Source organism: Carlito syrichta, unplaced genomic scaffold, assembly GCF_000164805.1.
Source record: "Carlito syrichta isolate Samal-C Ts95f unplaced genomic scaffold, Tarsius_syrichta-2.0.1 Scaffold303260, whole genome shotgun sequence".
Taxonomy (NCBI): domain Eukaryota; kingdom Metazoa; phylum Chordata; class Mammalia; order Primates; family Tarsiidae; genus Carlito; species Carlito syrichta.
This window is the reverse complement of record NW_007247356.1, coordinates 192,689-209,181: the sequence shown is the minus strand read 5'-3', so window position 1 is coordinate 209,181 and position 16,493 is coordinate 192,689. Positions and strand designations below refer to the sequence as shown.

General features: G+C 33.8%; 1 protein-coding gene across 1 annotated transcript in view; it reads right to left on the bottom strand.

Moving 5' to 3' along the window:
• Positions 1 to 16,493, bottom strand: part of GRIK2 (glutamate ionotropic receptor kainate type subunit 2) — a 476,767-nt gene that overhangs the window by 414,312 nt on the left and 45,962 nt on the right. The window contains exons 3-5 of the mRNA XM_008058224.2: positions 11,860 to 12,041; positions 6,677 to 6,730; positions 1,464 to 1,637 (exon numbers count right to left, since the gene is read on the bottom strand). Of these exons, the coding sequence (XP_008056415.1) occupies positions 1,464 to 1,637; positions 6,677 to 6,730; positions 11,860 to 12,041 (410 nt within the window). The remainder of the gene's footprint in view (positions 1 to 1,463; positions 1,638 to 6,676; positions 6,731 to 11,859; positions 12,042 to 16,493) is intronic.

Here is a 16,493-nt window from a genome sequence, read left to right as displayed (position 1 = left end):
TTTTAAGTCTGGTTTTTTTTTTAATTAAAATGTTTTCATTTTTAAGTTATTTAGGCATTTTTCTCCCAAAAAGACACCTCTCAAATATATCTTAAGTTAAAAATAACCACTAGAAGTAGTCAAATATCTCTTTTTATGCAAAGGAGTAAAATTTCCCTCATATTATTTAAAAATTAATGAAGACATAAAATATTGTAAAATTGTAGTAGGTTATTTTTCTCACTAAAAGAAGATAAATATCTTTTTGCATCAGAAAGCTGAATTCTTTAGGCTAACCATTTTTTCCTTTATAATCTCTATGAAGGAACTCAATTTGTGTTATTAAATCTTCTAAGAGAAAACAAATCATCTTTTATCTTGCTACAATATCAAAAACATGCTTTGAAGCCCCAGTAAAACAATTAGTGGAAAAATTACAATTATAATAGAAAAAGCTTTTCCCCATGTATATTTATGTTTATGAACTCTCCATTAAGACTATTACTCATTAAAAGGAGGTGATAATGACCTATAGAATGTAAATATTGCCCAAGTGCTGAGCTAGTTCCTAAATTGTAGTGATAATTTGGTCTGTAGAAAATGCATTTAATCAGGATACATCAGTCATTCATAATTTGTTTAAATAGAAAAGTGTATACCTACCAGGTCTGATAAGATAGTCACTAGCTAAATTTGGCTGTTGAGCAAATGTGACTAGCTTGAATTAAAATATATGCATGGTGTCAAAAGCACACCAACTTGCAAAGACAGTAGAATAGAAGAATGCAAAATATCTGTCATAATTTTATATTGAAACTACTTTTAAAGTATTTGTATATAGTGGCTTAAATAAAACAAATTAATAACATTTTGTGCCTGTCTTCTAGGGTTTTTTTTTAATACTCTATAAGAAAACTTCAAATTATGTATGTGTCTTGCCACTAAATTTTTATTGGCAGCATTGTTATAAAAAACTAATTTCACAGTTTAGGCATTAAGGCAGTTAATACGTTTAAGCTAAAATTTGAAAATGGCAAGCATGATTATTGATTAGTTGTGAGTCTTAAAAAGTAAGGAAGGTCAGGAGATATTTTTGTGTAATATAAGCCATACATCTAACACCGGATATCAGAAACCATCATGATGAAGAATATTCAGATGTTGGTAGTAAAATCAGAAGGATAACTATCAAATGAGTGTCTTCAGTCTCTAATTTCTCCTCTATATGGCACTAATTAACTTTAGAGAAATTCCACGATGTAGTACCCTAGTGATAGTTGCATTGCCTTTTGAGATATTTGATGAAAGTATAAATTAATCATACAAAATTGATTTAGAAAATTGTTAATAGAATTATTTGCACAGTAGCTCTGATATTGACTTTAATATCAAATCATTAAACGAAAATTTGGACTCAGAGGATCTAGTATTTAAGCAATACTATTTAGAAACACATGAACTAATCTTTAAGTGGGTATTCATACCGTCATAAATCCATCCAGCAAACCTGAATCGGGTTTCGGAGGTGCCTGCAACCGTTCCATCGACCACTTTTCAATGATGGAGGAGACTTGAGTATTTTCTGTATTTAATATTCTGAACCCCGTCATATTAACACCACTATATCGGTAGGGCTCTACATCAAGAGCGAAGAGGTCCTGAAAGACAAATTTCATTGCATTATAACAGAGTATATTCACAGACATGCATTTTATTGAGACAATCATTTAATCTTGCTTCGCTTAGATCACTTAATGCCTTTGTGCCTCAAGTGATGTTAAACATCACAAATCACCAAGATTCAAATAGACTGCTCTCGTGCTTTGGTAATGCAAATATATATGTTCCATATGTAAATAGGTATGTATATATCATATTTTAAATCCAACAATGAAACAATACCCTCCTCTATAACTTATGATTAAGATTATCTTTCTTCTCCATATTAAGGATAGCTTGCCTCTACATTTTATGCATTAATATTTTACTTTAAACTAACAGAGTTATTTTTGCTATGCCCTGCTGCCTTGGCTGATTACTGCCATGTTTGGGTTTTGTTTTGTCAATTATTTTTAAATTGATTTGTTTTTTGTTTTTAAAAAGCAGGTCATAATATATGATAAATATGACTCATTTCAGAGGGATTCTGGCTGGGTAGCTCAGCCTGTAATCCCGTGCCTTTGGGAGGCTGAGGTGAGTGGATTGCCTGAGCCCGCAGGTTCGAAACCCGCCTGGGCAGCGAGACCTCATCTCTACAATAAATCAAAAAATCAGCCAGGCGTGGTAGCCCGCGCCTGTAATTCCGGCTACTTGGAAGGCTGAGGCGGAAGGATTGCCAGAGTCCAGCAGGTCGAGGCTGCGGTGACCGGGAGTGGCCACTGCACTCCAGTCTGGGCGACAGAGTGAGACTCCAACTCAAAAAACAAACAACAACAACAAAAAAAACCCCAAAAAACCCAAACAAAAACAAACAAACAAAACAAAGAATCTAAACAACATGACCTTGCTAAGTTTCCCCCAGTTAATAGCCATTAGATCATACCCCTTCTTATCAAATCATTTTCTAGCATGTCAAACTAATGACAATGATATGAAAGCTGCAGAAAATAAATTAAGAACGGCCTTTTGGGTTAAGGAAACTTTGCGGGTTTTTTTTGTCTCATGTCCTACCTATTAAATTTACCATAACAACCATTTTATTTCTGTTGCCCATTTCAGTCTGTATATGAAGAGGAACCCCCCCAAACATAATTTATTTATTTAAAAAATTGTGCATTTATTCTTGCAAGTTTAAACTTCAGTTAACTTCAAAGTACTCTCTGCTTGATGCAGTACAGTTACCATGACACTTTTCCACTGCTCAAAACAGTTTTTGAACTCATCATTTTTGATGTCTTTTAATGCTTCTGCCATTTCTTGTTTCACCTCTTCCACACAGGGAAAATGTTTCTATTTGAGGACTTTTGTCAATTGGGAAACAAAAAGTCACTCAGGGCAAGACCCGGTGAATTAGGAAGGGCATTGTACTGGGGGTCATGCCATTTTTCATCAAAAACTGCTAAACGCCAGGCTCGGTGGCTCAGCCTGTAATCCCGCGCCTTTGGGAGGCTGAGGTGAGTGGATTGCCTGAGCCCGCGGGTTCAAGACCCACCTGGGCAGCGAGATCTCATCTCTACATTTATATATATAAATCATATTTATATAAATATATAAATATATAAATATGATATATAAATATATATCATATAAATATGATATATAAATATATATATATATATCAGCCAGGCGTGGTAGCGCATGCCTGTAATTCCGGCTACTTGAAAGGCTGAGGCAGAAGGATCGCTGGAGCCCAGCAGGTCGAGGCTGCGGTGGCCAGGAGAGGCCACTGCACTCCAGTCTGGGCGACAGAGTGAGACTCCAACTCAGAAACAACAACAACAACAACAACAAAACTGCTGAACACTCAGCACAGTGTAGGCAGGTGTGTTGTCATGGTGGAAAAACCAATCACCTGTTTGCCACAACATGGGACGTTTCTTCCACAATTCATGACGCAAACTTCTCAAAACTTCCAGATAAAATCTTTGGTTGACTGATTGGGAGGAAAAAATTTCATGTGTCCAACAAGGGGCCCACCCTAAAAAGATAATTCTGGGCTTTTGGGGGTCCCCCGTATAGTGGATGCTCTTTCTCTGTCTGTCTTTTAGTCTTCCCAGGAATAGAAAGCAAATTTATCATATGCATTAGATGTCGCCATAAGAACGTGCCGCATGTGGGACTTTTGCCCTCTTTCTTGCTGACACAGCTAACCCTCAGATCTTGTGGGCATTACTGATAACCAAGGCAAGATTAACGTCTTTGGTCCTGTGCACAGCTTGCTCAAGACTCATGCAGATACACAGGCTAAATAGCAGGATAAAACTCAGTGCATAGCAGTCAACTAGCATTGGATTGAGCTGTGTTCTGTACTGTGAAAAATAGAAGGAATTTTTAAATTTTTATTTTTAAATATTTACAACCTAGTCAAAAGATAAGGTACATTCAAGGAATAAATAAATAATGTATGGCAATATATACTAAGGGGTTAAAGAATAAAAATAGTACAATGGGAGTCTGAAGCAAGGCAGATGACTTTCAATTTTATGGTCAGGAAAAAAAACTTCACAGAGTAGATGGGTTTGAGCTGTGATGGGACTTAGAATATTCTACCCAAAATATGACAAATTGGCATACTGAGCGTATTTCACTGAAGGAAATTGAGAAAACCACAGAAGAAGGAAGGTCATTTTCTGATCTTCCCCCACCTTTCTCTCCTGATTTGGGTCATAAAGTATTCCTTGACCTATCACCATTGAAAGGAGGTGATAAGACTCATTTCAGAGGGATCCTGCCCTATACTAGGAGACTAGAAAGTATCTAAACAACATGACCTTGCTAAGTTTCCCCCAGTTAATAGCCATTAGATCATACCTTTTATTATCAAATCATTTTCTACATAATTGTCCACTCTTCATCAAACCAAAGTATAAAAATAGACAGATTTTCCTGTTTCTGTGAATCTTCATTACTGAAGGCTGTTTCAGATAAAATGTATATTAAATAATAAATTCAAATTGTATTAATATTAAATAAACCTATATGCTCTTTTTCTTGTTCACCTGTTTTTTATTATAGGGGTCTCAGGCATAAACCTCATAATGAGTGAGCAAAACAAATATTTTATCCCTTACTCCTGCCATTAAAGACTGATCAGCTACTGTTGGGCAAAAAGAGCATTCAAAGTATTAAAAAAGACACAAAAACTGGAAGACATAAAACCTATTCAGGAGACTTATCTGCATGGTTTGGTTAGGAAAGAGAATTTATAAAGGAGAATAGCATCAAAAGAAAATGGAAAAGTTGGAATCAAAGTGTAAAAAGCCTTCATTTATAGGATCATGAGTTCTACCTATCCTAAACTAGTTGCTTCCTTTCTTTTATTATTCAAGAGATCCTTTTGACATCTCCAAAATCTTACAGTTATGTATAGCTGAGTTGAAACAGCATTGACATACGTATTGCTGAGGAGAGAAGGCTCCTCTTCCCACTTCACCTGCATAAAACTAAGGTTCTCACAAGCTAAAAAAAGTCATCTTGTAGGCAGTCATATAGAGATACAGCAGAGCCAGCCTCACTAACAGTAAAATACAACATCCCACATGAAGAATCTCCACTAGACGAAAGAGCTGCCATCACAGAAAGCTATTGCAATCAATTAACTTTTAGGAATTTTACCTGGTAGCTTAGCTTCAAGCAAGAAGACTAACTGGAAAATTTTGAGTTAACGAAAAGATTTATGGTTAGACTGGCCATCGTGGGAATGGAGAAGGCAGATGCTGGAGACACTACCAAGGAAATATCAGTAGAATTTTGTTGGTAATACAGGAGTCAGAGAAAATGGAAATTTTTAAGAAAATCAGAAGGGTCAATGTATAGGATAATACCTTAAGGTTTAGATATTTTGCAATTATATCAATGCCACAACAATTAGAACTGTTCTGCAGTGGTACAAAATATGATCCAATATTTAGAATTACAGGATGCAGAATATTACACACTTAGACCTCATTTGAACAGAAGTGGTAATTGAAGCTCTAAATATAAACCCATTCTGAAGAAAACAATTTAAAAGAAAATAAGAATATATAAGATGGAAATGAAAACTTGGAAATGCTCTCATATTTTTATTTATTTACTTATTTATTTGAGTTAGAGTCTCACTGTTGCCCAGACTGGAGTGCAGTGGCCACTCTTGGTCACCACAGCCTCGACCTGCTGGGCTTTGGCGATCCTTCCGCCTCAGCCTTGCGAGTTGCTGGAACTACAGGCGCACGCTACCACACCCGGCTAATTTTTTTTTATTTATTGTAGAGATTAAGTCTCACCTGCCCAGGCAGGTCTCAAACCCGTGGGCTCAGGCAGTCCACTCACCTCAGCCTCCCAAAGGCACGGGATTACAGGCTGAGCCACCGAGCCCGGTTGCTCTCATATTTTAAGGATGGGCAAGAAAGAATCAGTGAAAGAGAGAGAGAGCTGTTTCATACAAGAAAACAATGAAAAAATAATAATAATGTATTGAAAAGGAAACAGAGCTAAGATTACATAGGTTTGATAAAAGGTTAAAGTCAGATTTTCAAACATAAGAAAAAATTGTTTGGTGTATATGTGAAAATATAAAGGTAAGAATCAATTTGTTAATTGCAAATTAAGGCATATTGACTTTTAAAAAATCCAACTAAACATAGTCAAACAAGATAGAAAATTTAATTGACTGAAAGGGCAGCTTCAATAAACCTTATTTTTAAAAAGTGAATAGCACTAACATAAGAATTTGTGCTTTTCTAAAACACTGATTTCTAAGCAATTTAATTTTAAAATCTATTATGTTCTGAAAATTCTCTAAATCAACATAAAAATGAGACATATAATATTTCAAATTGATATCCAAAATTATATTATTTGAAAATCATCATCTATCCACCAAGAGTTATTAGTCCTCTCTGATGGTTTTTTCTGAAATTTATCAAAATAAAATAAAGTGTAACTACAAATGTGTCACTTATTATTACTTTTCCTCACTCAAAAACTCATTTTTCATCCAAAAAGTCAAAATAATGAAAAGTTGAGGATTATCTTTATGTTTCAATAAATTACTTACCAGAGTAGTAAAGATATAATGATAGTATTCTGTCATCATTCCCATCGCTAAAGCCTAAGAAATAAGAAAGTACAAATAATATAAAAATACAACTGAAGGTACACATAATACATTAGGCCAATAAGACAACTGAGAACAAAATTGTAGGATGTGATGAAGAATCAACCTACAATATTCATGTGACATCAAAATTGACTTAAATGAAATCTTTTCCCAGTAGTTAAAAAAGATTAGCGGTTAGTGAAGGAATTTCTTAACCAGTTCTCTAGATAGAAAAGCTATTAGTTGAATGTTTGCAATTGTAAAGCTTATGACTTTACACATTAAATAAGGCATTAAATTTGACACAGAACCTGAAATTAGCACATCTAAGTTTGTTATATTTGTAATATCTTCAATACAAACCCCCTAATGAGCAACACCATTTTATTTTGATGAACAATATTGCTCAATTAGGAAAAAAGTGCTGCAAAATAGAATGCCATAGACATTTTTTTAAAAAAGCATTTTAGAGATATTTCCTTAGCATTAATGAAGGAACTATAAATCGCCATTGCTTTTGAAAAAGTAGAGATAATTAAATAAATCTTTGTTGTTATTATTAATAAACCAGTTGCAAATTATGTTTTACTTCATTTCTGCAGGCCTCGTTAATTTTAGACTGCCAATCTTAAAACAAGAATTAGAATTTTTAGTGATAAGAATTTGTACTGATAATGTCTTTTTCCTCTGAAAATAGAAAGTTTTGAAATAACTGCTTGTCCATAATCAGCAGTTGACAATGATAATGGAAAAACAATGCATTTTAAATTGAATAAAGAGTTCACAGTAGGAACCAACTATTCTCAGGTGCATCCATTAGTATTCCACATCCTATGGCCCCAGCTACATCTTGTGTATCCTACAGAGAAGCATCATGCTCACAGGTCGGTATTAGCCAATTAGCTAGAATAAAATTTGATGTGCTACAAAATGAGCTGTTCAACTGAGAAGGGAAAGGTATTTGTGGAAAAGTGTGGAACATATAAAATGTATAAAGAAGGGAGAAACATTGGTTAATGAAAGGGGGTATCAAAGGACTGAGCAGAGGAAGGACATTTAAGAATCAAATTACCAAGGAATACTCTTGAATGGATCATTGTTATATAAGCAAATAACACTCAGATAAAATTCTATTTAAGAAAAGTAAGACAAAATTCGCCTTATTAAATAAAAATGCTTAAGATTATCTTTGGGGAAGGTATTCATAGCTCCTGATGGATATGTTCAGAAGGCTTCCTAAATCCAGAACCACTCAATGAAGGCTCAGGATTATCTTTGCCAACGTGATTTTAGTTTATCAACTCAATAGGTATAGAAACAGAAATAAAGATAATTGAAAGAAATCGTGATTCACATGTATAACTATAAATAACACTTATATAATACCTAAAATGTGTTAGGTACTATTCTAAGCATATTACATATTTATGCCTCACCAAAAAAAAAAAAGAAAAAGAAAAAGAAAAAAAATCTATGAAGTAGGTCCTATTCTTACATTCATTTTACAGGTGTCAAAACTAGGACATGATAAGAATGAATAAATTGTCCCACCATGTGAGACCATGAGTTAATTTGGATGTCAAGTTTTTAACTCTTGGAGTTTGGATTAGAACACAGTCCACGTCACTTTATAAAATGATACATTTGATATTCCCAGAGATGTGGACAATGTTAGAATCTATCCATTCTAAGATATTTACCTGTTTCCTTTTTGATAATTGGAAAAAGTAAGAATCTCAGGCAAGTGCATAAGACTGTCCCTTGGTGGTAGAGGTAGGAGGGAGTTGAGAGGGTGCGGGAGAGGGTGATTTGCTTCTCATGTGTGTATTTGTACTGGCTAAAGTTTTCTTTTTTATCACATTAAGAATAAATTTTCAAGGAATAATGGTGGTCTATGGCTTTCATTCACTTCACAGCCTTTGATTTTGAAAAAATTAATGGGCTATGATGTATGATCTAGAAAAAGCTAGGAGTAGAAATAGAAGAAGCTAGTTAATTTTTGTTTAATTAACTACACTATAACCTTACAAAAATAAACAATAGGAATACTCTCTTGAAAAATTAGTTAATAATCGCCATTGGTTTTTTAAAAAACTCACTCTGGACCTTCTTTTAACTATAGCATGTCTTTCTGCTACTTTTAAATGAATTATACACACACCTCAAATCACATTAAAGAGAATAAAGTCAGTAGTATTTTATGTATAAATAATATAAAAATGGCCTCGGCCAAGCGTGGTGACTAACAACTATAAACCCAACACTTTGGGAGACTGAGGTGAGAGGATTGCCTGAGCCCACGGGTTCGAGATCAGCCTGGGCAACTTCACAAGACCTCATCTCTTAAAAAAAAAAATTGGTGGGCGTTGTGGTACATGCCTGTTGTTCCAGCTATTTGGAAGGCTGAGGTGAAAGGATTGCCTGAGCCCCAGCAGGTCGAGGCTGTGGTGGCCGTGAGCATGCCACTGCACTCCAGCTTGGGCAACCGAGTGATACTCCAACTCAAAATTAAAAAATAAAAAATAAAAATGGTCTCAATGGAAAACTGGTTGTTATATCATCTCATGTAAAAGAAATATCACAGACTAGTTTTTCTAAAATCAAAATATTATTAGAAAGCCCAACATTAGGCTGGTGGTATAGTGTTAACAATGGCGTGTGCCAAAAAAACACATGCAGATATCTAGGCAAATAATTTGCAACCAGTTTATTCTTCAGGTTAGATCCAGAAATTACAAGGCTTAAGGTTAGACAGTGGAGGGAGGGAGCTCTACACATATTACTTCAATTTTTATTTTATTTTACTTCTTGCTGCTATGGAAGTTTATTTGCAACTGCTCTTATATTTTTCCAGGCTAAAAGGTTTTATTTCACACTCTCTGATCTAAACTTTGAAGTTCTTGATTACTAGTTTTTCTCTGTGATAACATGTCCTTGTGAGGTTTTACATCAGAGCATCTTGGCTTTGCCCTGGGGTATTCTCTTTGATAAATCTGGATGGAGGTGAAATCATCTGCTACTGAGGCAGGCACGCCAATTAGTGCTCTTGACATGCCTCAGAGGAAACTAGTCAGCCTCCAGCTCCTCACTTTTAAAGCTTTCAGGCAGGAACATTTCAAATTCACTGTGACTCAACATTTAGTAAAAGCTCAGTTAGTTTAAATAAATAAGTTAAATAAATTAAACACACAAACCCAATTAAAGCCACCTCTTTTTCTGAATACTCCTAATATTCATCTTTGGATGAAGCCAGACTAGCTGAAAGCTCAGCTATTTCTGCTCTTCAAACTCTATACCATGTCTTGGGAGCTCCAACATCACCCAATGTTGAGGAATCTCAGAAAAAAATGCATAAGTCATAAAATTGATCCCTATTAAATGTACTGCGTTTACTAGAAGGAAGTTATTTACTTTTTTTTTTCTTGAATTGGTTTCTAGGTTAACTAGGAAATCTGAATGAAACAAAAATGCTCTCTGGGACCAGGCAAGTTAAAATTAATACCAGCATACATGTGGTCTGTCAGTGGTATGGAACTCAGAATATGCATTTTATGTAATAATGTCACTCTGAACATTTTATCTCTTATATTCTCATATTACTTTTGCTCTAATTTTTCACCTGGGAAACTTGTTAAAATTATGTATTTTTCTGTGGCATATATTTAAATGTTATCTTAGTTCTGTTTTTGTTTTCCAGAGCGGGTTACACATAAGAAAACAAGTATAAAATAATGAGTAAATCCAATACAATGCAGAATACAAGTTCTGTTATTAAAGGTGATGAGTACTCTCATCTTCCAGACAGCAAAATAAGTCAGTTTACTTAGTTCTTTAGAGAAAGACAACAAATCATTTACATACTTGTTAAAATCCTGGAGAAAGCAGATTAAAGCTCTGTCACCAAAGTAGAGAGCTACTTACTCCAGAAATAAAGAAAAATATTTCCTTTCCAAGTCTGTGCATTCTAAATGTGATAAAAAATTGTCTGGGAATTCTATGAAAAATAAATCATGACTTTGGATTTCAGTGGCTATTTTATTGCATCATTTTATTCATTACCAAAAAACAAAAACCCTCATATGCTTTATTACCCAAATATAAAACTAGAGCAATTTTCCAAACCTAATTAAATATTTTACTGTTAAAACCAACATTTATACTGGAATATTGGACAAGCATATGCTTAATAAACTTACCATGCTATAACAGGTATTTACTATTGTTAGTTATGTTTAATGGGATTTAATTTGACATCTGAATCTATAAAACTTTTCCACAGATACATTTTATTCTATATATGAGAGGTTTCAAAACAGTTGGCTAGACCCAAGCTATCATGATATCAGCCCAATGTGCATAAAAGAGCTTAAAAAACAAAATCCAAAGATTTGTATTCAATTCTGGGCTCCACTACCATAGTAAGGCATTGACTTGGTCATTTAATCCTTAATTTCAGTATCCTTATCTATAAGATACAGACTAATAATTATTTGTTTTCTAGTTTGCTCTTAGGTCTGAATAAGAATCTAATCCTAAGTGGTTTTACAGCTACAAATTGTTTTATTTGATTAATTAGAAGTTTCGTTTTTTATTTTTGGCAGTAATGCTTTATTCTGGAATGAGCACTTGTTAACAACACGAGGTTAGATATGAAGCCCTCTGCTATTTTCTTCCTGCTTGACGTTAGTGAAGTTACTGAATCATTCTGGGACTCAGTTTCTTTGTAAAAATGGTAATGATGAAGTAAGATCAACTATATGATATGTCTTATAGTAGCTACTTATTACATATTTTTTTTCTTACTGGTTGATTAAGATGCATGAGTTGCTCCATCATTGATTCTTAGTTTCTTCCTTTATTTCGGTACAAAACAAAAATAACTATCTCATTAATCAACAACCTCATCAACAAACAGCATTGCAGACATTTGAAATAACACCAAATCTTCAATCTGTTTTGAAGATTGTCAATATTTGTATTACTTTTATGCCAATTGTCAGACTTTTTACTATAAAATTGCATCAAGTAATTTCTCTGATTTTTAAAAGTTGATTGTATATCAATAACATTTTGGCTTAAAAATATATTATACAAGTGCAAGTTTATGAAGAAACCAAGAATTTAAGTAATTTCAAGATTACCTGTTTCAAAATGCCTGCTGCCATTTCATGGCTACAATCAAAGATCACGTGGAACTCTTTGCCTCTTTTCATTTCTTTTAGCAAGGGTTTTGCATCCTTCGTATCAGCAGGTAGTTGGCGAATTTTAAGTCGAAGATTGTACCTTGATGGAGCTTTGATGAGCTCTTGCAAACGAATGAGACCTTCAATTAAAATGGAAAAAAAAAGAATATTAGAGATAAAATAGTGTAACCCATAGAATCACAAAACACTCATTACAATGCATGATTTTCTTGACCTTGTATAAATGCATTTAATCGTGCAACCATTGAAATTTCTATTTCAACAGAATTCCAGATCCCCTGTTATTTTTGTTAAAATAATTATTTCTCAAATTTTAATATATTTTTTAAAATTATGAAATAAATGTATAACTAAAAGTTAATATAAATAATTTTATTTATTTATTTATTTTTGATTTGGAGTTTCACTCTGTCGCCCAGACTGGAGTGCAGTAGCCGCTCCCGGCCATCGCAGCCTTGACCTGCTGGGCTCTGGCGATCCTTCCGCCTCAGCATTCCAAGCAGCCGGAATTACAGGCATGCGCTACCACGCCCAGCTGATTTTTTGATTTATTGTAGAGATGAGGTCTCGCTGCCCAGGCGGGTCTCGAACCCGCGGGCTCAGGCAATCCACTCACCTCAGCCTCCCAAAGGCACGGGATTACAGGCTGAGCCACCCAGCCCGGCTTAAATAATTTAAATATATACAAGTATTAGAGTAAAATAGTCTCCCTTCACACCCTGACTCAACTCCCCTGTGGGTTCTAGTACTGGCTTGAAGTATTGTTCTTCCATACTCTTTCCGGGCATTTATACATGTAGTTTTGTTTTGTAATTTACATTAATAAATGTTTTGTGACAATGTCTTAGAGTCCTTGTAAATCGGTGATTACAGTTCTAGTTTGTATTTAATGAACACTGTTTTATCATGCACATAACTTATGAAATTATTGCCTATTATTAGAAACTCTGGTTACTTTTTTTATCTTCACTTAAGTAATCCTCTGGTGAATAATCTGAAAACGTACTCTGGTGTCTAGGTAAAAGTGAAGCAACTTTCCTTAATAAAATAGGTTTAGATACTTCAAGCCATAATTAAATACTTTAAGAACTAAAACTAGCATTGTTTTCTAAATATAAAATTAACTTCAAAAGTAAATATAACTGTACACATTAGAAAAACAAGCATTTTCCCAGAGAAGTAGCTCTTGATTACGTTTTAAAATATATCAAATTCATAAATATATTTTCAGTAGGTCATATAGTTGTGATGCATTTTAAAATAACAGACTATCGAATGTATTCCTTTATGCAATCATCAAGTAATGAAACTTATTTAAGAACTGATAAAGATCTCTATATAAAAGAGTGTGAAAAGCAAAAAGGGACCATCCAATTTCAGTGTAGCTTGGATCAAATTAAGCAGTTTCCTTTTTCCTTCTATTTGTTTTTGTTTACCTTTTTCATCTCATCTCTGTACTTTTCTCTCTGTATTTCTAACATATCTGAAAAACTACCTTCATCAATATTAGTATGACAAACAATAAAAAAGCAAAATATTTTTAAATAACTAAACTGGAATTCTCTTTGTCTCCCTCATGAGCATGCTCACACTCTCTCTGAAAATGTATGCATGTGTATATGTTACTTTGCTTTATTTGGAAACAAATAAAAATGCATCTTATTAGGACTAAAAATCTACTGTGTATCAAAATTACACATGAGATCTTGAGAATAAAAATCTTACTAAGAATTTCTGTTCAATCTTTAAATAAACAATAGATTCATATATGTAATATCATGTGCATATCTGTGGCAAAGTCAATAATAAAACTAACAACGAATCTGCAGTATTTTTACCCTCAAAGAAGACATACATTAAAAACTATGTGACTTCATCAACAGAGAGAGGAGACAACCTACCACCAAAAGGGAGAATATATTTTTCAACTAGACATCCAAGAATGAGTTAATATCCAGAATATATAAAGAACTCAAACAACTCAATAACAGAAAAGCAAATGACCCAATTTTTAAAAATGGACAAAAGGACTAAAATGACATTTTACAAAAGAAGACATAAAAATGGCAACAGGTGTATTTTTAAAAATGTTCAGTGTCAGTTATCAGGGAAATGCATATTAATAACACAATGAGATACTACCCACTGCAATTAGGGTGACTATTAAAAAAAGACATAAAATAACAGTGTTGGTGAGGATGCAAAGGAAAGAGAACACTTACACACTGTTGGTGGAAATGAAAATTGGTATAGCCATTATGGAAATCAGTATGAAGGTTCCTTGCAAAATGTAAAATAGAACTAGCATATGATCCAGTAATTTCACTACTGGATATATACCCAAAAGAAATAAGATCAGTATGTCAAATCGATAACTGTTCATCGTAGCACTATTCACAATAGCCAAGATATGATATCAACCTAAGTAACAACAAGTAAATGGATAAAGAAAATGTGATGTGTATATACAACAGAATACTATTCAACCATAAAAAATAAAATGTTATCACTTGCAACAACATGGATTAAAAACTAAAGGACATTATGTTAAGTGAAATAAGCCAGACACAGAAAGACAAATATGGCATATTCTCACTCATATAAAGAATTTTAAAATGTGATCTCATAGTGGTGAATAGAACAGTGGTTATCAGAGACTAGAGAAAGCAAAGGAAGAGGGAGACAGAGAGGACAGTCAACAATACAACGTAACAGTTAGAAAAGAAAAATAAATGTTGGTGTCCTACTGCACAGAAGGGTGACAATTGTCCACAATAAATTATATATATATATCTCAAAAATACTTAGAAGAGAGAAATTTGTGTGTTCTTATCATAAAAAAGATAGATGACTGAGGTGATAAATATGTTAATTGTTCTAATTTGATCACTACACAATGTATACAGTAAAATGTTACATTACATTGTACCCCATAGATATGTACAATTATTATGAATCAATTAAAAAGATAAAACTATGTGAATTCACAAATATACTTAGCATATTTTGCTTTACAAAGCCTTGTCCCATAAAATTTGCTTCATTGTAAGTTATTTTAGAATTTTGTCACTTAAAATTCTACAAATAACAGCTACATAAATGGAACAGTATAATACTTTGATCACCTTTTGTTTTACAAATTTAAATATTTAATAACTATAGTAAAATAAAAACTACATAATTAATTGATGTTAAATGTACTCGTTAAACATACTACAATTCATTCTAGGGAATTAACAAGTATTTAATGAGTACAGGTGTTAAGACTGAGTTGTACAATGGCGAAAATAAATAGTTGTACTTATAACACCTGCTTAATCATAGTAGAGTTTGACCTTAGGTTCTGCTTCCTCCCTAACATGTATAGAAACTACAGATTTATTTGCACATGGGAGTGCTCTGTTACTGAATTAGAATAAATTCTAAAAGGTAGTATTATTAACTACTTTTTTTGAGACAGGGTTTCACTCAGTCAGCCAGGCTGGAGCGCAGTGGCATGATCACAAATCAATGCAGCCTCGACTTCCTGAGCTCAGGTGATCCTTCCACCTCAGCCCTCTGAGGTAGCTGGGACTACAGGGGCACGCCACCATGCCCAGCTAATTTTGTAAATTTTCTGTAGAGATGATGCCTCACTGTGTTACCTACGCTGGTCTCGAAATCCTAGGCTTATGCGATGCTCCCACCTTGGCCTCTCAAAGTGCTGGGATTACAATTGTGTGCCACCATGCCTAGCTAATTATTATTATTATTAATTTTTAGGGAGGAAGTCTACTATATTGCCTAGGCTGGTCTCAAATTTCTAGGCTCATGCAATCCACCCTCCTCAACCTCCAAAAGTGCTGGGATTATAGGCATGAGCCACTATGCCTAGCCTTGATTAACTGCTTTTTATAAATAAATCTGAGTATCCTTGCAGTAATGCAGTTGGTTTCCAAACCTTGGAATATATGCCAGAAATCTGTGAAGCTGATTACAATTAAAACAAATAATTCAGAACCTTTAGAGAACACTCTTCATGCATTCATATTTTGAACAATCTTCCGAAATGATTTTCCTGATTATAAAAGTATAAGACCAAGGATAGGCCTGGTTTCAGGTAAGTGTCATATGAGACCAGTCTTTGAACCACTTTGGCACGACAGTCATACAGGATAGTAACTATATAATACTAACTAGTAGCATAAGAAAATAATTTATTCCTAACCTCATTAAAAAATTAACCCCCAAACTATAAATACTATCAATTGTAGGAAAAAGAAAAAAATTTCATTTACTCATGAGCGTAACAAAAGTGTAGTAAATTCTTACTGTAAGTCAAGCATTGTACTAAAAATTGGGTATACCAATACAGATAGACAAAGTTGCTGATCACACGACATTAAAGATATACTGAACAAAGCTTATTATGTAAGCAATTACAAATGAAGAGCGGTCAATATTTTGGAAGTACAAGTTGTTGAAAAATCATACTACAGGGTCATCTAACTCAGCAAGGGAGGATTCAGGGAAATTATTCCAAAGTAGGTGTCATCTAAGTTAATAGCAGAATAAAAAGAGAAAGAGTAAAA